Raw genomic sequence first — 23,521 nt, forward strand, 5'->3', positions numbered from 1 at the left:
TTGGAGGTAGAGTTTCTCTCTTCCTCCAGTCCAGAGGCAAGATTTTGGTGCATTATGACATAACCCTCCCTCCTCCACGCCGCTCTCTCTGCCCGTCCCCAGGGAACTGCAAGCCCTTCAAAAGTTTGATGGAGTGCAGTTGAGCAGAGTTTAGCAAATAACTAACGCATACCTAGATGCTCCAAGTACAGAGTCTCTGACGTGGGTGGTGCAATGCTCACCGGCTGCCACCGGGGCCAGAAGGGCGGAAGTCTGGATAGAAGGGTTGAGGGAACCGAGACAGAAACGTAAAGGGACGCAGAGGAGAAGAAGAGGGAGGGAGGAGCTTCAGGGACAAAGCTTCGGGGGAGGAGCTTCAGGGGGCGGAGCTTCGGGGGAGCTTCACGGGGAGGAGCTTCGGGGGCGGAGCTTCGAGCGGAGGCCCCGCGGCCGGCTAGGAGCTGTAGGATCCGCCGCCGCATGGCTTCGGCCTCACCCGTTGCGACCATGTCGGGCCGCGGGGCCCGGAACCTGCTGCAGTTCCTGCGGCTGGTGGGGCAGCTCAAGGTGAGCGGGCACCGGGAGGGCTGTCTGAGTTCGCGGCTGCGCGGAGAGAGGCCGGGGCCGTCCGCCGGGCAACCAGGCTTCCGGTCCCCGCCTGGCCTGAGGCCTGCCCCCTTCCTCGGTTCTCCTCGCCTCGTGGGGCCTGCAGAGGAAGCCCTTCCATAGGGATGCGGTCGTGCGTGAGGATCGCGGGCGGAGGAGGCAAGTGGTGGAGACGGCGTGGCGGGATTTCTGGGCCCCACCCCAGGCTGGGCAGAGTCCGAGCCGCACTGGACCCCAGTGTTGGCCTGGCGCTCGGAGGGGCCCGGCCCCGGCGGCCTTGCGAGAGATTTCTGAAGGGGAGCCGGCGCGGTGATGTGTGCATCTCCAGTCTGCCCCGAGTACATAGGGTCACGACCCCACAACTGGGCTAGTGGGAAGAACAGAACCCATTGATCCTGCAGGGTTTGAGTGCCTAAAAAAAAAATTTTTTTTTAGGGAAGGGTTTTATGTAGGATACACTGAAGTTATATCCGAGGGGATCCTCCTTCCATCCCCCACCCCCATCCTGGCCACACCCAATAATGATCTTCTCCAAGCTCAAAGCAGGTGGTTTCGTGCACTGTTACTATAGTTTATAAACTTTAGACATGTGAAGTCCCAAGGAGAAAAGACAGTCTCTTAGGATCACAGGGTAGGACAGGCGGTAGTGTACAGGAATTAGAAATGCCTTACTTAACCCTTTCTGCTTCAGAATTTGGAAGTCTGTCACTTGTTCAAGTTCAGCGCTTTCCCTTTTATGTCTAAGGACTTGTGTATATTCTGTACATGCAAACATCAGTAACACTGTTGGACTTACAGGTTGTGTGTGTGTGTGTGTTACTCAGTTGTGTCTGACTCTTTGTGACCCCATGAATATATAGTTCGCCAGGCTCCTCTGTTCATGGAATTCTCCAGGCAAGAATACTGGAGTGGGTAGTCATGCCCTTCTCCAGGGATCTTCCCAACCAGGGATTGAACCCAAGTCTCCTGCATTGCCAACAGATTCTTTATCATGTAAGTCACCAGGGAAGCCCTTCTATGTTGTATATCTATGGCTTATTCTTCCCTCTCTCTTTCTCATTCTCTGACCTCACTCGTTCATTTGATCCAGATGTTTCTCCCTAAGTTGGTTAAACATTTTTTAATATGTACTGAAACTATGGCCCAGTGCTGTATTCTCTGGACTTCTCTTAAAGAGCATCAGTTCAGTTCAGTTCAGTCGCTCAGTCGTGTCTGACTCTTTGCGACCCCACGAATCTCAGCACGCCAGGCCTCCCTGTCCATCACCAACTCCCGGAGTTCACTCAGACTCACATCCATCGAGTCAGTGATGCCATCCAGCCATCTCATCCTCTGTCATCCCCTTTTCCTCCTGCCCCCAATTCCTCCCAGCATCAGAGTCTTTTCCAATGAGTCAGCTCTTCGCATGAGGTGGCCAAAGTACTGGAGTTTCAGCTTTAGCATCATTCCCAAAGAACACCCAGGACTGATCTCCTTTAGAATGGACTGGTTGGATCTCCTTGCAGTCCAAGGGACTCTCAAGAGTCTTCTCCAACACCACAGTTCAAAAGCATGAATTCTTCAGCACTCAGCTTTCTTCACAGACCAACTCTCACATCCATACATGACCATTGGAAAAACCATAGCCTTGACTAGACGGACCTTTGTTGGCAGAATAATGTCTCTGCTTTTGAATATGCTATCTAGGTTGGTCATAACTTTCCTTCCAAGGAGTAAGCGTCTTTTAATTTCATGGCTGCAATCACCATCTGCAGTGATTTGGGAGCCCCCAAAAATGAAGTCTGACACTGTTTCCACTGTTTGCCCATGAAGTGATGGGACCAGATGCCACCATGATCTTCGTTTTCTGAATGTTGAGCTTTAAGCCAACTTTTTCACTCTCCTCTTTCACTTTCATCAAGAGGCTTTTGAGTTCCTCTTCACTTTCTGCCATAAAGGTGGTGGCATCTGCATATCTGAGGTTATTGATGTTTCTCCTGGCAATCTTGATTCCAGCTTGTGCTTCTTCCAGCCCAGCGTTTCTCATGATGTACTCTGCATAGGAGTTAAACAAGCAGGGTGACAATATACAGCCTTGACGTACTCCTTCCCCTATTTGGAACCAGTCTATTGTTTCATGTCCAGTTCTGTTGCTTCCTGACCTGCATACAGGTTTCTCAAGAGGCAGGTCAGGTGGTCTGGTATTCCCATCTCTTTCAGAATTTTCCACAGTTTATCGTGATCCACACAGTCAAGGGCTTTGGCATAGGCAATAAAGCAGCATAGCAGATAGTTAAAATATGTATTCTTATAAATTTCTTTCTGTTCATTTTTATCAGAGAGTCCCACGGACTGGCTGGGTATACAGAAATGTCCAGAAGCCAGAGAGCGTATCAGATCACATGTACAGAATGGCAGTTATGGCTCTGGTGACCAAAGATGAACATCTTAACAAAGACCGGTAAGCTGTGAACTCTGGTGTCAGTTTGGGTCTGTGATCTTTGGGAATGCATGACTCTTCACGTATGAGGCCTGTGTCCAATTCTTCTAGGTTAGTTTATAGTCAAGAAAAATTATTTGAGGCAAACCATACAGATTCAGGATGTGGGCAGACCATACAGATTCAGCAACTGTGTGCTGCAGTTGTAAACTGCACTCTGGGTTTTCTCTTGGCAAGTGAAAGTGTCTGCCTTGGTCTCAAGGAAACATAAGTGTGATTTGATGATTTTCCCGGGCCTTGAAGGTAAGTGTTTTATGTCTAAAATTGGATCCAGACACTATGTATTTTATTTAGCCCCTTTTCTGAATAGCAGCACTCTTTTGTGAAGTGACTTTTTGTAGTGGTATGTGCAGGAAAGAGCTGAGAAAGAGATATCCTGTCCCCTTAAGTCATCCATCAAGTGCTGAAAATAATTTTTGAGCACAAGACAAAGTTTTCTAGCCAAACAGTATAAGGTAGTAAATAAAACCCAGATGAAGTACATAGGCCCAGAGTGGCTTCTATACAAAGCACAAAATAAGTCATATTAGAAAACTAATAGGAGAAATCACCTGTTCTTGGGTGATCTTACTGGAGGGGGCAGAGTCTGAGTTGACCTCTAAAGGGTTGATTCGGTATAGAAGTAGAAGACACAGCACAGAAAGAGAAGGGCATGGAGACCAAATCTCTGATGATAAGGAAGTAAAGGTATGTTTTGGAAATGATAAGTCAGTCCATCCATCTGAAGCAGAGGTTCATCTGGGAGTCTCAGGAGCCCTGTTACTCTGTAGATGGGGTAGAACTTAAGGAGATTTTTGGCACATAGTACAAGATGAACATGGTGTCGAATGGCGATGAACCTACGCATAGTCTGCAGTTAGAGCTAGATGAGGAAGCAGCTGCAGGCAGGGACACCTGGAGTCTTGTTCTGCCTTGCTGATGGCTGGGAACACGAAGTAGACTGGCCCTCTGGGGCATTTATCTCATAGCTGCCTTTGTTATTTTGATGACGATTATCCTGATCAGCAATCATTACCACTAACAATTACCAATCGTTACCACTAATAATTATAGTCATTTGTTGAATGATCAACATGTTCCAGGAACATAAAGTATCAAATTTAATTTTCATACCAAACTTAGGAAGTATTAGTACCCCTTTCTTATGGATAATAAAATGAAGGCTGCAAAACTTAGCATTTAAAGAAATTAAGTGACTTGGCAAAGGGCATGCAGCTAATAGATGTTAATTGCTGGATTCAAACTCAGATCTGTCCAGCTCTACCTATTTCTCTATAAAGGGCTTCACTTTGACATTTAACTAGTACATTTGGAAAATGATTTGTTTTAAGTGTTACATTGGTAAGTAAATGCTATAACCAGATCACCTTCTTCTGGCTTTTTAAAGTTATTAACCTTTTAAAGTGATATATGAGAGACCAGCTTTTTTTTTTTTTTAATTCATGCTAACAGCTTCCCTTGCATTCTCATGTATTTTTGCTGAATATTAACTAGCAGTTTTGATTCAGATCTGTTGCAGGCTGGCAGAATATAATAACCCCTAGAAAATACTACATTAAAATCCTCTGTAAGGCTGGAGAAAAAAACTATATTATGTAACTTAAAGTAGTATAGAGAAGGAGTCTGTAGTGAGTATAATTCTGTGTGATTATTTCTTGCCTGGTCAGATGTGTACGCCTAGCCCTGGTTCATGATATGGCAGAATGCATCGTTGGGGACATAGCACCAGCAGATAACGTCCCCAGAGAAGAAAAACATAGGCGAGAAGAGGTCAGTGTTGACTGTTGATTCCACAAAAGAAAAACCCATTGCTGAAACAAAGGAAAACCAGAAAAGCCCGTTACTGAAATGCAGCTAAGTTCACTGACCCTATTGCAGTAAGAGAGAGTACCTCCTTGACAGAGTCTTAGTATCTTGGGAAGGAAGATCAGGGGAGGGTATTTATAGAGTTGTAGGGCCTGGGCCTGAGGATGTTTGGATGGATCTTACAAGAGCGGCTACTGTCTTACAAGGTGAGATTGCCCAGACTTTAAACATAAAGGCTTTGGGTTGGTAGGGCTGGTAAGGCAAGGTCTTAGCAAGGGTCTTCAAGAGCAAGCTGTTACTGCTTACTCTACTTTGGATTGGTTTACAATCTTACCTTCCAGAAGTAAGGATTTCGTGGAATAAGCAGTGAATTGGTTTTCTTGTTCTAAGTCTTAACACAGGGACAGGGCATTGTGTTGGTTTCATTTCTCACAGAGAGGCAGAAAGGGGATCTGAGCACAGGATACATGGTGTGGCTTTCATTCGAACCATGGAGATAGCTGGAACTTGAAGGCATTCTCCACGCCAGTTAAGCTCTTTGGAGAGAAGTTCTATAAAACCCAGGAATAATCATTATTATTATTAGTCTTTAGTAAGACAAGCCTGGTGGGCTACAGTCCATGGGTTTGCAAAAGAGTCAGGCACAAGTTACTGGCTAAACAAAAACAATAACAACAAATTTTAAATTAGTCCTTTATTTTGGTGGTTAAAAATTTTAAAAATTTGTATTAGTAAGAAATGACATCAATTAAACAGGATCTGCTGATTTGGAGTCTTAAAACCAGAGCCCAGGGACAAACAGGAAGACGTATTTGAAGCAGAGACTGGAAAATTCAGGAAGGTTTTTTTTTTTTTTTTTTTTTTTAGCTGAATGGACGGGTCCCAATTCAGGGACTGTTGCAAGCTGTAGGCCAGAGGGGTTGATCCTAAATGTCTTTAAGTCAACAGATCCTTCATCAAGATGGTTTAACAGGGAAGGTGGGCTTCAATAGCTGTTCTTGGGGGAAGGGTATGGCCAGAGCTCAGTAGCCAACAGCATTTTTTCCCCTTTTGAGGTAAGAAGATCCACAGGGAATCTCAATTCAGGAGTTCCAACACACCATAAATTATGGGAACAAGGGAGATAGGGAATGTGGTCATCCCACATGAGCATCAGGACAGTTTGTGAAAAGGGAGGAGCTAAGGAAACATTTCTCTGTAGGAGTCTAGACTGTGGTGAATAAAGAATTCCTGAGTTGATTGGTTGATAGAAAAAGAAACCAGTTAGTTCAAGATAGTGAGTTGCAGGGACTCTCCTGGTAGCTCAGTGGTTAAGATGCCACACTCCCAAAGCAGGAAGCCTGGGTTTGATCCCTGGTCATGGAACTAGATCCCATGTGCTGCAATGAAGTTCCCATGTGCCGCAACTAAGATCAGGTGCAGCCAAATAAGTTAAAAAAAAAAAAAAAAAAGATACTGAGTTGCAGAAAGGAATTAGCCCCAAACCAGAGGATGCTGGGTGCTGACGTATGCCATAGAGGAAAAGACCCCTCAGTTATATAGCATGTTTCAGGATGTATGGTAGTTTCATACAAGGGTGAATTTAGATATTGTGGAGGAGAAATCACAGGCTGAAGAACCATAAGGTGATCAGAAACCTTAAAGTGACCAGAGGAAGAAGACACTTCCCATGTGGGCACCCAAGCAGTGTGAGGTTCACTCCACCGAGGAGCGAATCAAAACCTTCTGAAGAAAGAACAGTTCAGTAGGAGGGATCTCCAACGCCTGGCAACAGAGTAAACCTACCTCTGTCCTGACAGAAGCTGAGTCCTGGCTAGTGGTGCCCCCTGGAGGGGCATCGAGAGGACTTGCCACCCAGAGAGTGCTTGATGCCATATCTGGGCAGTGATGAAAAGCCTTCCCGGCCTCATTAAACCTCCTGGCTGCTGCCCACCCCATCTGACTCACAGGAGAATAAATATCATCATCAGAAAGGACAGGCAAACATCTTTAAGAACCGCAAGTTCTTGGGCAAGAAATCAAAGGCTTGGGAAGCGCTGATCTTCATTGCTTCTTCCTCCACTCGTTAGGATTTGGGAACAGAGAGAAAGATGTGGGAGGTAAACAACTCCTTATGCAGATGGTGTTTAGGGATGAGGTTTGGATGTCTGAACCATGCCTTAAGATAATTAACTGAGGGTTTCTTGGCTCTTTGAGGTGAAACACACATACGGGACCAGGAAGTGTCATTTTCCCAGAAGCTAGTCCGCTGCATCCAGAGGGCTTTAAACCCAAGTAAGAGGGAAGGAAAATATTTGATAACCCTGGAAGGCTGATTGTCTCAGAGGAAAGTAGGTACTAAGATGAAAGGGAGCATGAGGGTGTAGAAGAGAAAATATAGAGGGTGGGGCAAAAGCAATGCTTGTAGGCTGACTCCCTTCCTAAACAGAATAAAATAAACTTTATGTTATAAACAGAGATGGTAAATGATGCCTCATAGGAATCATGGATGTGAGAGTTGGACTATCAAGAAAGCTGAGTGCCAAAGAATTGATGCTTTTGGACTGTGGTGTTGGAGAAGACTCTTGAGAGTCCCTTGGACTGCAAGGAGATCCAACCAGTCCGTCCTAAAGGAGATGAGTCCTGAGTGTTCATTGGAAGGATTGACGTTGAAGCTGAAACTCCAATACTTTGGCCACCTGATGTGAACTAACTCATTTCAAAAGACCCTGATGCTGGGAAAGATTGAGGGCAGGAGGAAAACGGGACGACAGAGGATGAGATGGTTGGATGGCATCACTGACTCAATGGACATGAATTTGAGTAAACTCCGGGAGTTGGTGATGGACAGGGAGGCCTGGCGTGCTGCAGTTCATGGGGTCACAAAGAGTCAGACGCAACTGAGCGACTGAACTGAAAGGACCATTAAGAACTAGTGGAATGGAGCTTGAGGCTGGAATACAGCAATAATAGGTTATTATATTCTTCTGCAAAGGGAAAACTTACTAAGAGGACAGAGTCATGATATATATATATACACACATACCTGACAGTTAAAGTTGCTGAAGAACTAGAGGTTAAAAGGGGAAGAACCATTTATTATGGGGGTGAACATGGCAAGATAGAGAAAGTGAAACATACAGTGAGTATTTTATAGAGTCCTTACCCTGTTCCAGATAATAAGTACTTTATAGTGACTATTTCATCCTCACAGCAAACCCCTTCATTTTATAGATCAGAAAGACCAAGATGTATCTTGCTCAGGATTCAACAGCTAGTAAATGGCAAGCTGGGTTTCAAACCGCATCTCAGTCTGTAGTTTGTCATTAGCTTTTGCACTGTGCAGCGTCACCAGTGACGTGTGAGTGATGAATACTGCCTTCTGGGTGCTTAACGTTTCATTCAGCTCAGAACGTCAGGCAAATTCTTGACATGCTTTGCTAACAGGAAGAAGCTAGGGAAATTATCACTCTATGTCTATGTGTGAACAAGGCAAAACTCAGTTTAGAAGTGGGAGTGGCAGGGCTCACAATCAAGAAGGGAAAGTCTGGTATCATCAGACCCTTGTCCTGGACTTCAGTGAAGTCAGTTTCAGAGGATCATTTAAAAAGGGCCTGATTCTATGGCATAGGCTGCCGAACAAGGAATAACAGCTAAGAGGTCTCAAATGCAATCCTGATTGTATAATAACAAGTGGTGTCAGTGAGTTTAGATCCAGAAAAATCATTGCTCAGCTTCAGGAAGAAAGCAAAAACATATTTGTTATGTTTTGTTTTTTAAAGGACATTGTGATTTTAGTCAACAGGAAGCTTGTTAATAAGTCATATGTGATTTCCAAAAAGCCAACTCAGTCTTGAGCTGCATTTATAGAAACAGAGCATTTACCATGATGGACACTTTGGTTCCATTGTGTTTTGTCTGGGTCAGACCACCCATCAATCACTATATTCAGTGCTGGGTACATCACTTTAAAGAGAATAAAATAATTCCTTGTCAGAGCAGGACTTTTAAGTTTGTATTCGAAGAGTTTAGATTTTGATATATCTCTGTACATATATGTCATTCAGTTCATTCCTTTCAAACAAAAGCAGTGGGCAACATTTCTATAATAGTGGAGAGAAAAGTGATCTATTTGTAGAGACATTTTTAATTTTTGAAAATGCAGAGTTTTTTCTCAAGTATTTTGCTGAGATTTATGGAAAAGAAACAAGGGAGAATGCAAGTACAAAATAACCAAAATTTCATACCACTAAGGATAGTATAATGCTACAAGCCATTCAAGACGGCAACGCTACTTACAAGAGCAGACCATTGACACTGGCCAGTATGGTTTGCTCTGGAAGTGGTTGCGTTCTATAACTTATTTTTTCTCCCCATTATAAATAGTTATATATAAAATATTCACTTTTATTTTTATTGCTTTTTACCATTTCACCATTTGATTTTAGTAAGACCTTGCCCCTTTTGTATAAGCACTTTGCTAAAAGTGGTTCTTAAAACAGTATTCTTTTCAGGGAGCCTAAGCTCTGGCCAAATGAACTGGAGCTGATTAAGAGGTGGAAGATGACGATAGGAGGAGAGGGAAGGAGTTGGAAGCCATTTGAAAGTAGGTTGCAGACCTCATGTCCCCCAAATCGGATACTTGAGGATTTTGGAGCAACACAGAAATGAAGGAAGAGATGGAATAAGAGGGGCTCTTGGGACTTTGGAGATTAGAAATATGTACTGAGCACCTCCGTGCTCTCACTCTCTCATTTCAGCCTTTCTGTGCGTTTTGGCTCTCTGAACTCTACTCTGGGGCTTCTCGCCCTCCATCTCATCATGCAGCTGGTGCCTGGGTGGCTGGTTAGAGTTACATGGCCATCCCTTGGACCAATCACTGGCCACAGAGATTCTCGTCTTTTGGGTTACCGCCCACCTGATTGACATTGTGTTTTTGTGAGGGAGGAAGACAGGAGGGGTAGGGTTAGGCACAGTGGAGGAACTTGCAGGGACAATTTTCAGCTTGATATGAGACACTGGTACTTCCTACTAACGCTGCCTAAAGTCCACTTGAGCAGCCTCTTGGGGTGCTAGGTTCCCACCATGAGGCATGTGTGGGGGGAGGACACAGGTCCCCACTGATGGTGCTGAGGGGTTTGCTGCACGTGGATGGTTTCGCTCACTGCCCTTTAACATCTCTTTTCAGCCTGTGAGTCTGTGAGCTTAACAAAATGCTGTCTTGTAATTTCCTTTATGTTAGTGACAATAGCTTCCCATTTGTGTAGTGCTTTACATTTTGCAAATAAAAACATTAACAATAGAAAGTGAACATAATGGTATACCAAAAGTTTATTTGAGCTTCGTAATTCACTGATACTTTCCTGTTTTCCCCACAGTCAGATTTGGTTTGAACTGTAGTACTTACTGTTGAGGGCTTCCCCGGTGGCTCAACAGTAAAGAATGTGCCTGCAATGCAGGAGACGAGGGTTTGATCCCTGAGTTGGGAAGATCCCCTGGAGGAGGGTATGGCATCCCCCTCCAGTATTCTTGACTAGAGAATCCCATGGACAGGGGAGCCTGGTGGGCCACAGTCCATCAGGTCGCAAAGAGTCTAATACAACTGAAGCGACTGAGCACGCATGCACTTACGGTTGAAATTGACATGCATTTGGGGACTCTCATCCACAAGATAGAAAACCTTTGGCCTCACTTCTGTTATTTCTGTAATCGTCTCTCATACCCTCATTGTCCCTGATTGTGTCTAGTGTGCTGCAGGCCACAACATAAGTACTCCTGAATAAATACATATAAATAAAGACACTTACTTATTTAACATACACAACTGCTCTCCTTGTTAGCCTAAATCTTCTCCAATATTCTGCTGCCCCTTTGGGAGTTATTTGGAAGAGTGTGAGTCCATTATTTGGCATTTGCAGATGAGTTGTTAACTAACAAATGTGAACATGATTAAAATAACGGTTTGATCTTTCAGGAAGCAATGAAGCAGCTAACCCAGCTCCTCCCAGAGGATCTCCAGAAGGAGCTCTATGAACTTTGGGAAGTAAGTATATACACTGGGTTGCTTTTTATCGTAACTGAATTTGTATGGCACGTCAGTGTTTTAGTTGCCTTAGAGTATCTTAACGTGCCGTGTCTAACTTACCTGCTTTCTGGATTGTCTGATTCTCACATCCCAGCTGTTATAGGTGTCTGTCAGGGCTAATAGAAATGATTCTTCCTTCCACGTTCTGCATTTCCCTTCTCACCATAATGCCTGGTACAAATACTGACTCAGAGCCCCTGGATTTCCTGATGCATTGCTCTCATCCTCCACTGTGCCAGCCTCACACCCACCCATCTCTGGTCCTTGAGAGACACGTGGGCTTTGGGGTCATTCAGAACTGGGTTCCCAACTCACTGCTTCCTGGCTCAGTGGCCTTGGGCTCATTCGCCTCCCTGAGTCAGCTGCGCATCTGTGAAACCCGTAAGGGTTGTTCAGGTTGCATGAGGTCAAGGGCAGATGTGCCGTGGAGCCCAGCACTGAACATGGACCCCGTCGGGCCTCAGTGCCTCCCTGGTGCTGCTGATAGCAGGCGGCTCTGGGGAAGGGGCATGCTAGTGCTCCTGTTGTCCCCCTCCTAGCGCTGACTTCCACGTGTGAAGGGAAAATAACACATCCTTGCCTCGGGCAGTTTCTCACTTCCCTCCAACCTCTTCCCCTGCCTTCCTTGCTTGAGCCCCTAGCCCTCCTTACTCTGGGGTAGCCCTGCCTCATTGCTCTGGAGGCCGGAAGTCCAGATCATGGTGTGGGCAGGGCCATGTTCCGATTCCCTCCTTGCCTCTCCCTGGCTTCTGGTGATGCCTTGTCCAGCTTTGGCAGCCCTGCCTCTGAACACATGGCTCCAGGCTCTGCTTCCGTAGCCAGCTGTTGTTTTCCCCGTGTCTGTGCATGCGTACTAAGGCGCTTCAGTCAAGTCTGACTCTTTGCGACCCTATGTACTGTAGCCTGCCAGGCTCCTCTGTCCGTGGGAATTCTCCAGGTTTGAATACTGAAGTGGGTGGCCATGCCCTCCTCCAGGGGATCTTCCTGACCCAGGGATCGAACCTGCATTGCGTACATTACAGCCAGATTATTTACCACTGAGACACCAGGGAAGCTGCCTGTGCCGCCTCACCACCCCCAGCCCTGTGTCTGTATCTGGGCCCAATTCCCTCTTGTAAGAATGTTGATCATTAGATTAAGATCCGTCCTAATCCACTATGGCTCTTTCTTAATTTGATTACATCTGTAAAGACTGTTTGCAAATAAGATCACATTCATAGATTACAAGTAGATTTGAACTTTGTGGAAACACTGTAAACATAGAACAGCTGTCATATTACACATTTTAAAAATCATGTTCAATATTAACACGTTGGCTTTGGTATGAGATTTCCAGGGTTCGAATTAGTGGCTCCTCTGTTTACTAGCTGTGTGATCTTGGGCAACTTATGGTACCTCTCTGAATGTCATTTCCTCATCTACAGAATGGCACTAATAGTGTACCCGTATTACAGGGTTGTATGGCAATCAAATTAATTAGTATGGTAAGCAGTTGGAAAGCTTTCCTGGTGGCTCAGTGGTAAAGAATCCACCTGCCAATGCAGGAGACACCGGTTCCATCTCTGGGTCAGGAAGATAGCCTGGAGAAGGAAGTGACAACCCACTCCAGTATTCTTGCCTGAGAAGTCCCATGTACAGAGGAGTCTGGCAGGCTGCAGTCCATGGGGTTGCAAAAGAGTCAGACATGACTTAGCAACCAATGATGACCACACAGTTAGAATATTGCCTGACATATGTAGTATGTTTTTCTGTCTCCAGTCTGTGTGGTCTGGTTTTGATTTCAGAAAATAGGGTCATTCTGAATGCAAGGAACTTTGAATAGTGCTAGGTACATAGAAAATGGCAGTTGAATTGATTTCTGAAATGTAAATCACTGCTGTTCACCACTAACAACAGCTTTCGGCCCAAAGGGTCACGTCTAGTTAAAGCAATTATAATTTATCGTTTGCCACAGAAGCGTGAAATCACATTTCAGTAAGTCAAGAGAAAGCATTTTCACTTTTTCCTCGAAGTATCACAGAAGGATGTCCTCTCTACCACCTGAGTTTTCCTTTAAAGAAAGAGCCCTTCGAATCCTAAGGCAGATCAGGATCTGCTCCCCGCCACGTGCCCAATGCCTGGCACACACACCTACCTTTGAATTGTTTCCCAGCCTGCAGCTGAAGATCCAGCTGGGTTAAAAAGTACTCCTTCAAAAGGTCCCTGGAGAAGGAAATGGCAACCCACTCCAGTATTCTTGCTGGAGAATCCCATGGACAGAGGAGCCTGGCGGGCTACAGTCCATGGGGTCGCAAAGAGTCAGACACGACTTAGCGTGTAAGCGCTTCGGAGGTCTCCTTGTTCTTTCCTCTGAAGTAAAAGGGTAGGATTTCGGTGGGGAGTTTGATGTGCAGCAATATGAGGGTCCTGGGTCCCAGAGGGAGAGGCACTAAGGTGGGAAAGCGTGACATGCAGAAGATTAACTTTATGTCTGCACTGTGGTCAGGGCCAGCCTTTCTCCAAGGGAGACAGGCAACCTTTGACCTTCTTTGCCTTTCCTCTCTCTCTTCCCTTTGGGTCCTCCATGTTGAAGACCTAGAAGTTGTATATCTTTCCTGCTTGAAGCCCTTCTGTTGCTCTGCGAACACCCACCAGAGCTGCATCTAATAAAAACCAAGAAACCATCAGTGATTCACAACACATCACCCTGGCTAGAGAAAGCATGGCAGATTCATTATCTAGGGTGGAATTAGAAACGAGAGCCTGACACAGAAATCAGCTGGGAATACTTTGGGCTTAACAGAAGAATGCTTCTCTGCAGTCTTAACTGGGGCATGTGGTTGTGTGACGCGTGTGCTCTAAGATGCCGACTGCCTGTAGCTTCTTGTTTCAGGCCTGCACTGAGGAGGGAGGGACCAGTGGGGCGAGGAAAGGTAAATACGCTGCTTCCTGCCCACTGCCTTCACTGCCTGCCTGCCACCAACACGTGCACATACACCCGGCAGAAAGAGTTCTCAGACCCTGGCTGTATCCTCAAGAGGGGTGTGATTAGCTCCTTTCTATTCTGAAAGCAAAGACAGAGCTTCCCAGTGTAGAGTGGAAACCAAAACTAAAGGAGAAAGCCAGAAACTCACTTCAAACGGAAAAGGAGACCTGACACTAACTGGAGAGGGAACTAACTGGAGAAGCATAGAATGAAATATTTGTTGTTGTTTCGTTGCTCAGTCGTGTCTGACTCTTTTGCAGCCCCATGGACTGTAGTCCACCAGGCTCCCCCGTCCGTGGGTTTCTCCAGGCAGGAATACTGCCGTGGGTTGCCATATCCTCCTGCAGAGGATTTTCCCAAACCCAAGGATCGAACCCACATCTCCATGTTTCCTGCGTAGCAGGCAGATTCTTTACCACCTAGCCATCGGGGAAGCCTCAAGATGAAATATTAACTTGAAATTAATACTCAGAATCTGGATTAAAGAATAATGATCTTGAAGACAAGTTACTAAACAGGAAGGAGAATGTTTGGAAGTACCCATGTTAACACATGAGACTTGGCAGGCATCAGGTGGACTAGATGGAATTGTGAGTGCCCGCATGGAACATGGGTGTTAAGCTGTGGAATTGTGTGTGAATAGTCTCTGTGATGGTCTTGTATACAGTGGAGAAATATGGCCAATGGAGAATGTGCTTTTAGCTGTAACTGATTCCGGGTACCAGGTGTTCCTGGCATAACCTACCACGTGGGCTTCCCAGGTGGCCCTAGTGGTGGAAAACCTGCCTGCTAGTGCAGAAGACGTAAGAGAGACGGCTTCAATCCCTGGGTTGGGAAGATCCCTTGGAAGAGGAAATGACAACCCACTCCAGTATTCTTGGCTGGGGAACTGCATGAACAGAGGAGCCTGGTGGGCTACAGTCCATGGGGTTGCAAAGAGTCAGACACGACGGAAGCGACTTAGCACCCACATCTGCAGCCCTAATCATGCTGCTTTAATTGTCCTTTTACTTAGGAATATGAGACCCAGTCTAGTGCAGAAGCTAAATTCGTGAAGCAGCTAGACCAATGTGAGATGATTCTTCAGGCATCTGAATATGAAGACCTTGAGAACAAGCCTGGGAGACTGCAGGACTTCTACGACTCCACAGCAGGTACGCAGCACTGATGTCAATAAGCATCATTTCAGTTTGGCTTAACTTACTCCTAGTGTAATGACTAATATTACCTTAGGGAAGTCCATGGTGGTTCAACCCTCCTCTGACCCTTTCATATGGAGCATCTGAAAAGAAAATGGTGGGATTCATGGTGTGAGGCTACCTAATGCAAGAGAGCCTTGCCGCCCTGGAGTCTGAGCACCAGATTCACATCATGCACACTGGCTGTGTGCTCCTAGGTGATCTCCTGACCTCTCTGTATCCTTCCTAAAAAATGGAAATCATAGTACCCTACAAGTAGGTTGGTTGGTTTTGAGATTTAAGAGAGATGATGAATGTCAAAGTGCATTATGTTAGTGCTTAGTAGATAGAAGGTCATGTAAGGTAGAGGTAGAGATTTAAAAAGAGAAAACTGCAGGCAGCGAAGTCATCATTGTCGCTGTAGCCCTACAGAGCACAGGCCTGAAGCTGCTTGGGTTTACCTCTTGGTTCTTCCACGTTCAGCTTAGGTAACCTCCAGTAGATTACTTCACCTAGTTCTGGGTCTTCGTTTCCTTATTCTTGGGGCTTCCTGTGTAGCTCAGTCGGTAAAAGCATCTGCCTGCAATGTGGGAGACCTGGATTCAATTCCTGGGTCAGAAAGATCCCAATGGCAACCCACTCCAGTATTCTTGAGGGGGGAATCCCATGGACAGAAGAGCCTGGCACGCTACAGTTCATGGGATTGCAAGAGTCGGACACGACTTAGCACTACCTTTCTTTTCTTCTTCCTCATTTTTAAATTGAGAATGATTATACAGTCTACTTTATAGGGTTGTTTGAGGATATATGTGAAGTGTTTAGAAGACTGCCTGGCAGTAAGCCTTGGCTGTCTTCATTTCGGCACAACTTCTGCAGCGAGGAGCCAGGGGCACTGACCACAGGTCTCCTGTTGCTCCCTGGAATAGAGCTCCAGCTCTCTTCCCTTGGAGTTCCCCAGGCTCAGCTGACCCTCCATCTCTCCTGAGAGAACTGTCAGAGATGGCCTTGCTGTGACCTCTCCCGACCCTTTTGTGGCCTCATCAAGTCCAGCAAAGTCCCAGCTCCAAAATAAGCTCCCAGATCTAATTTGCATTATAATGGGGTTGATTTGATTTTCCTACTGTTTGGGCTCACTTACCTCTGCCCTAGGCAAGGCCCTCATTGTTTCTGTATGGATGGCGGGTCAGTCAGTCAGTCAGTTCAGTCGCTCAGTCGTGTTCAGTCAGTTCAGTCGCTCAGTCGTGTCCGACTCTTTGCGACCCCATGAATCGCAGCACGCCAGGCTTCCCTGTCCATCACCAACTCCCAGAGTTCACTCAGACTCACGTCCATCGAGTCAGTGATGCCATCCAGCCATCTCATCCTCTGTCGTCCCCTTCTCCTCCTGCCCCCAATCCCTCCCAGCATCAGAGTCTTTTCCAATGAGTCAACTCTTCGCATGAGGTGGCCAAAGTACTGGAGTCTCAGCTTTAGCATCATTCCTTCCAAAGAAATCCCAGGGCTGATCTCCTTCAGAATGGACTGGTTGGACCTCCTTGCAGTCCAAGGGACTCTCCACCCGGTGAGTCTTCTCCAGCACCACAGTTCTAAAGCATCAATTCTTTGGTGCTCAGCCTTCTTCACAGTCCAACTCTCACATCCATACGTGACCACAGGAAAAACCATAGCCTTGACCAGACGAACCTTTGTTGGCAAAGTGATGTCTCTGTTTTTCAATATGCTAGTATCTAGGTTAGTCATAAATTTTCTTCCAAGGAGTAAGCGTCTTTTAATTTCATGGCTACAGTCACCATCTGCAGTGATTTTGGAGCCTAAAAAAATAAAGTCTGGTTATAACCACCGAATTTAATCTCCCAGGCTCAGGAGTTCACCCTGCACATCTCAGTGCTTTTCTCCTTTGTAGATCTTAAGTACCATCACATCTTTGCTTTATGGCTTTCCTCGTCCTTAAAAATAAAATCTTGATATATCAGAGAATGGCAACCCACTCCAGTATTCTTGCCTGGAAAATTCCATAAATAGAGAAGCCTGGTGGGCTACAGTCCATGGGGCCACAAAGAGTCAGATCAACTGAGCGACTGAGCACAAACAGCTCTGTAGTCTCTGTTCAACTCTCTGGTTTCCTTTCTCAATCCTCCCTATCACAACTAAATGTTCCTTCTTTTTGCTCAGTCTGTGCGTGGTCCAGAGCATGCCACCGTGATGTCACAGTCTGAATTGCATTCTCCATTATGATGTTCCTAGTTGGGTTTCTTCCCAAATCCCCATCTACTCACCCCACCCTATGGTAAGCAGTAGAGGGCCACGACCAGCTTTGTCTCCTCTGTCTTTGAAGTAAGTGATGCTCAAAATGTTTGACTTCAGTTAAATAGAATAACACTGGAAACCAGGAAGTCAGTCAACTATAACCCATGGGCCAAACTGCCCTGCTGGTTCTTTGTGTAAATAAAGTTTTATTGAAACAGCCACACTCTTTATGTGTTGTTTATGCTGCTTTTGTGCTACAGCCACAGAGTTGAGTAGTTGGCCACAAAGGCCAAATTGTTCACAAAGCCCATAATATTTACTACGTGACTCTTTACTCTAACCTGCCAACTGTGTTAGAAGCAATGATCAGGTTCCCAGATAGCATCTTTTTCCCAATAAGGTCATACTCATGTTTGTGTTGTGCTTTACACTGTTATCCTCAGATAGATTCACAATGAAAAAAATAGAAAATGAAACATGAGAATACTGATAGAATCCAAAAATATGGGAGCTGGAAGGATCATCTAGTTTAAGCTCCACATGTTACCAAGGAAGAAACTTGAGCCTAGAAAGTGGGTGATGAGCCCACAGCCAAATTTGAGATTAAAACTCACTGCACTTTCTCCCGGAGAAGGCAATGGCACCCCACTCCAGTACTCTTGCTTGGAAAATCCCATGGACAGAGGAGCCTGGTGGACTGCAGTCCATGGGGTTTCTAAGAGTCGGACACGACTGAGCGACTTGCTTTTCACTTTTCATTTTCGTGCATTGGAGAAGGAAATGGCAACCCACTCCAGTGTTCTTGCCTGGAGAATCCCAGGGACGGGGGAGCCTGGTGGGCTTCCGTCTATGGGTCACACAGAGTCGGACACGACTGAAGCAACTTAGCAGCAGCAGCAGCACTTTCTCCTCTGATGTACTACTTCTAGTGAACAGTTAACAAAAACATGTAACCGATGTAAGAAATGATTTCTCACCATTTTGCTTGCCCCGGTTTGAACAGGGTGGTCGTAGTAGAAAACATAAGAAGAGATCAGATTCTGGATATATTTTGAGGGTAGATTCAACAGGATTTGTATGTGGCGGTGTCTGTAAGAGGAACCTGAGGGGTTTGGACTTGTCACTAGATTGGGCTTCCCTGGTGACTTAGTCAGTAAAGAATCCACCTGCAATGCCGGAGACCTGATTTCCATCCCTGGGTTGGAAAGATCCCCTGGAAGAGGGCATGGCAACTCACTCCAGTATTCTTGCCTGGAGAATCCCACAGACAGAGGAGCCTGGCAGGATACAGTCCATTGGGTCACAAAGACACGAATGAGCAACCAAGCACACACACACACACTAGATGGGAAAGATGGGAAAAAATCAGGGGTCCCAGAAGCCAACGGGAGAAAGTTTCAGGAGGGAGGAGTAGCCGTCAGATTGAGCAACGTGGTGCTGCTCGGTGGTGGAATGATGATAAGTCTGACGGCCAGCCTTTACGCAGTGGGGCAGAGGGTGACCTGGAAACAACACGGAGCGTGGAGGACAGGCCCCGCCTTGGTGCTAAGAGCTGCGTAAGACAGAAAACAGCCAGCATTGGGGGAGCTACAGGGAAAGCTGCACCGCAGGGCCAGCCAGGTGTCAGGTAGGGCAAGAAAGTGAAAGGGACATTAAACAAAGAGATGGCGCATAGGGAATAAATGGGATAGAGTTCACTGTGAAATGAACAGTAAGCAGCAAAAGGCACTGGCAAGAGAAGACCATCAGGGAAGAGACGGTGGGCTTAACACCGCCCCTGCCAGCGTCTGTCCACCTAAAATAGCTCAGAGCTCGGTTATTGCCCAGGGCAGAAGTCCAGGGAAAGCCAAGGGGCTGGGAAGACAGGGCAGACCAGCTGATTTCAGAGTAAATGTTTGCATTCTTGTTTGCAAGCGAGGGGACAGCCTGGACCCACTGGTCTTCCTGTTAGTCTTTTCATATGTAGGTGCTTGAAAGTGAAAGTGTTACTCAGTTGTGTCTGGTTCTTTGTGACCTTATGGACTGTAGCCCACCAGGCTCCTCTGTCCTTGGGATTCTCCAGGCAAGAATACTGGAATGGGTTGCCATTTCCTTCTCCAATGTAGGTGCTTGGTTCCCCACAACTGTAGATTCAAAATGGCCAGAGGCTGTTCTCAGATGTTCCCAGAGAGGGCCCCAACCTCCCCTAGTTTCCCTGGAGTTCCCAATAAAAGTTGCTTGTTGCAGTTCTGCCCAGCTCTGCCTGAGCTGCAGTCCTTTTCCTAATTCTCATCTTTCCTCTCCGTTGCATCTGGGGTGATGAAAAGTAAGTTCTGAGCGGTTGCCTCCAGCGCCTCTCCAGGACCTGGGATTGTATCATCTGTGTTGGAGTGAAGTGTGGGTCAGATCACAGAACCGAGCCCCTGGGAAGCCCTAGGACCCAGCTGGAGAAATTGATGTATTCTCTTGTCCTTATTTCTTCCCCCATCTTCTTGCCTTGCAGGAAAATTCAGTCACCCTGAGATAGTCCAGCTCGTTTCTGAACTTGAGGCAGAAAGAAACGCTAACATAGCCGGCGCCGCCAGTGAGCCCTGCTCCTGAGATGTGCCCTCCGTTGCTGCACTCCTGTAGCAAGCATTTCAGTTTTCTGTCTCGTGGTATTGTGTTTTGCCACTGTTGATCTGTTGATTTTCCCAGATGTGTTTATTTTCAATTGCCTGGACTCCAGCAAAAAACGTGATACAGTTTGGATAATAAAAGAAGCTATAGAATGTGGTCAAGAAAATGTTAGGGATGGAGACTTGGAAGCTGAGGGGGAGGGGTTTGAACTAAATAAAATTTTTAAATCTTAAACTTTGGAATATTTATTGTTGATTCTAAATCATTGTATTCTGAGTTCATAACCTACACTCCTGAAGGCCAGATTCATTGAACAATAGAAAATTTAATTATGATTGCTTTTAAGAAAATTCTTCAGCTGGCTTAGTGATAAGGATCTAGGAAAAACAAATTATTATAATACATTCTCCCATCAATTGAAATGCTGCTTTATTCAAGTTCTGCAGCCCAATCTTTAATTCACTGTGACCTGTTTTAGGCCCCTGATCACAGACTTGAAAATCTGGTCATGGTTCCCTCCCTGCAATTCTTTTTGTCATCTGGGGATAGAAATCTGGGTGTGCAATTTTAAATGTTATTTGTCTGCCTCTGCTTTTCCCCTGGCTGGTTTATATTTTTCAGGCCTTGATTATATTTATCACCAGACAAGAAATACATCATAAGTTATTACTGGGTCATTGGGCCTTATGGAGAGATCACGTCAGACCTGGCTTCTTCCCCTCATTTCCCTTTCACAGGATAAGATGCTTGCCTTTAAATGATGCACAGCCACTGAATGGTGAAGAAAGGATGGCTGGCTGTGCAGGCCAGCTCAAGAGTTTGGTGGAAGCATGATGCTTACCCCTTTAATTCAGATGTCAGTTTCCATTTGAAGAAGGCCTAAAAAGGCTGGCATGGTGAGAATTCTAGGCAGCGTTTCTTTGGAAACTCTGCAGTATCCATGGATACCCAGTCTGCCGGAAGCAAGGTGCCGTGATCTCTTCAGAGACAACACGTGTGTACATAGAGCCGATCTGCACTGCCAAGAGTTGTGCTGCTCTGCACTGAAATGCTGTTGCATCACAGCCACACTAAGTAAAAAGCAGTAAATGGTTGAAAGTCAACAAAGTCTGGTTATTACCGGAGATTGGATTAGCAGGCGAACAGAACCATATCAGTATTTTGGAGTTTTTTTTTTCCCTCCTGGCATGAAATCATGCACACAAAATAACCCCAGATAAAGTTCAGGTATTTAAAACCGGAAGATGTTCTGTAACCCTGGAGTTTTATTGGGATGTTTGCCTGCTGTAATTTTCATAAATCCACACAGAGACTTTGGAAGTTTTTACTGGGTCAGACTTAATACTGGTCACAATCATCTCAGTTTTTCATTTACCTGCCACGTGAGGGTCCACATTGACTCCTAAATCTTGCTTACTGGAATAATATATTTAAATACCAGGTTTGAAACAGTTGCTTTCCACATCACATTATCACCATCTCCCTGTTACCAAGTCCAGGCTCGCTCTCTTTGCCAAAAGATGGGCCAATAAATCTGAGACAAGGTGTTAAGGCAAGGAAGACGACTTTATTCGGAGAGCTGGCTAACCAAAAAGATGGCAAGATAGCACCTCAAAATAAGCATCTTCCCAGGGCCTGGTTGCCAGGTTCTTTTATGGATCAGAGGTGGGGGGAAGTGAGGAAACAAGTAAAAAGACTATTCAATCCTTGCAAATGTCTCAGAATGGCAAGCCTCAGGCAGGGGGATGGATATATTAGTTTCACTTCCTTACTGTCCTTCACAGGTAGGTGGGCTCAGGTTATCTCCCCAAGGCAGGCAATTATGTACACCTATAATAACAAGGTGGCAAAGTGTTAGTCGCTCAGTCATGTCCAACTCATTGCAGCCCTGGATTGTCACCTCCCAGGCCCCTCTGTCCATGGAATTCTCCAGGCAAGAATATTGGAGTGCGTTGCCATGCCTTTCTCCAGGTATCTTCCCTGACCCAGGGATCGAACCCAGGTCTCCCACATTGCAGGCAGATTCTTTACCATCAGAGCCACCAGGGAAGCCCCAAAAGTGGCAAAATGAGGGTTAAAGTCACATAAGCAACATGAAGGAAATGGCAACCCACTCCAGTGTTCTTGCCTGGAGAATCCCATGGACGGAGAAGCCGGGTAGGCTGCAGTCCATGGGGTCACACAGGGTCGGACACAACTGAAGCGACTTAGCAGCAGCAAGCAACATGAATTCAACATTAACCCTTCCCGGTTACATTGTTTTATTGCACCCATCCACACTCCAACCTGATAAAAAGTGAGAGGAGAGGGTTGGGGTTAACGTTCACGACCTTATGCACTAATATACAGTGAAGTTCAACAACTTTCAGGCTGACATAATTTTGGAACAATGTACAGAGGCACAACAGTCACTTAGATCCCCAGTGTTCTCATCACGTTGACCACTGTGAGTGGCGTGGCTTATCAGGAGTGTTCACAGTAAAGCACACAGCTGTTCTGTTTTCCATGGTTCATGACCAGATCTATAAGAAATGTGTAATTTAGGGGAAATGCAGATTGTTTTGCTGACATGACTATCAATAGTCATACTCGAGATAAAGGTGTAGTGTGAATTTATGAATATTCTCCATCAAACAACAATTTAATAAGTGATAAAAGGTTAAATTACAGAATGGCTTCAAAAGATATTTTGTAATCACAATTCACACTGGAATTTTTGATTATTGAGATGTAATTTTGGTATCATACATATTGTAATATCATTTCAGATACTTGGTGCTGATCTAGCCTGAAGCTGTTTTGATTTGTTAGCCAAATATGTCCATTGTGTGCAAATACTGTTCAGTACTGTGGAACACTTGAAAATACTGCAAGTGAGCTGAGCCCAGCTGAACAAAATAGGGCAACTCAGCAGCTGGTCAAATTGGGGTACACTTGCCCATCAAAGTCAGGGACACAGGGAGCTCCAGAGTCATTAGGCAGTGAGAAAATGAGACCTACCAACCAACGACTGTTTTAATTATTCTACTTAAGTGATGTGATATTGAATGGTTTGCCTTGGAAACGAACAGAGATCATTCTGTCGTTTTCGAGATTGCATCCAAGTAGTACATTTCGGACTCTTTTGTTGACCATGATGGCTACTCCATTTCTTCTAAGGGATTCCTGCCCGCAGTAGTAGATATAATGGTCATCTGAGTTAAATTCACCCATTCCAGTCCATTTTAGTTCGCTGATTCCTAGAATGTTGACGTTTACTCTTGCCATCTCCTGTTTCGACCACTTCCAATTTGCCTTGTTTCATGGACCTGACATTCCAGGTTCCTATGTAATATTGCCCTTTATAGCATCAGACCTTGCTTCTATCACCAGACACATCCACAACTAGGTATTGTTTTTGCTTTGGCTCCATCCCTTCATTCTTTCTGGAGTTATTTCTCCACTGATCTCCAGTAGCATATTGGGCACCTACCGACCCGGGGAGTACCCCTTTCAGTATCCTATCATTTTGCCTTTTCATACTGTTCATGGGGTTCTCAAGGCAAGAATACTGAAGTGGTTTGCCATTCCCTTCTCCAATGGACCACATTCTGTCATAC

The 23,521-nt window shown here is 45.6% G+C and overlaps 1 protein-coding gene across 2 annotated transcripts; it reads left to right on the plus strand.

The window, feature by feature from the left end:
* Positions 1-394: 394 nt before the first annotated feature.
* On the plus strand, positions 395-20,156 carry HDDC2 (HD domain containing 2). Of its 2 annotated transcripts, XM_027551069.1 has the most exons (6): positions 395-546; positions 2,904-3,025; positions 4,732-4,834; positions 10,824-10,892; positions 14,915-15,053; positions 19,807-20,156. In XM_027551069.1, the coding sequence occupies exons 1-6, from the start codon at positions 460-462 to the stop codon at positions 19,902-19,904; spliced, it is 618 nt and encodes a 205-aa protein (XP_027406870.1). In that variant the 5' UTR covers positions 395-459; the 3' UTR covers positions 19,905-20,156. The 2 variants fall into 2 exon arrangements, 1 of the variants encoding a protein (XP_027406870.1); XR_003512548.1 differs by lacking the exon at positions 4,732-4,834 and having other exon boundaries at positions 418-546.
* The last annotated feature ends 3,365 nt before the right edge of the window (positions 20,157-23,521 follow it).

Source organism: Bos indicus x Bos taurus, chromosome 9 (assembly GCF_003369695.1).
Source record: "Bos indicus x Bos taurus breed Angus x Brahman F1 hybrid chromosome 9, Bos_hybrid_MaternalHap_v2.0, whole genome shotgun sequence".
Classification (NCBI taxonomy): Eukaryota; Metazoa; Chordata; class Mammalia; order Artiodactyla; family Bovidae; genus Bos; species Bos indicus x Bos taurus.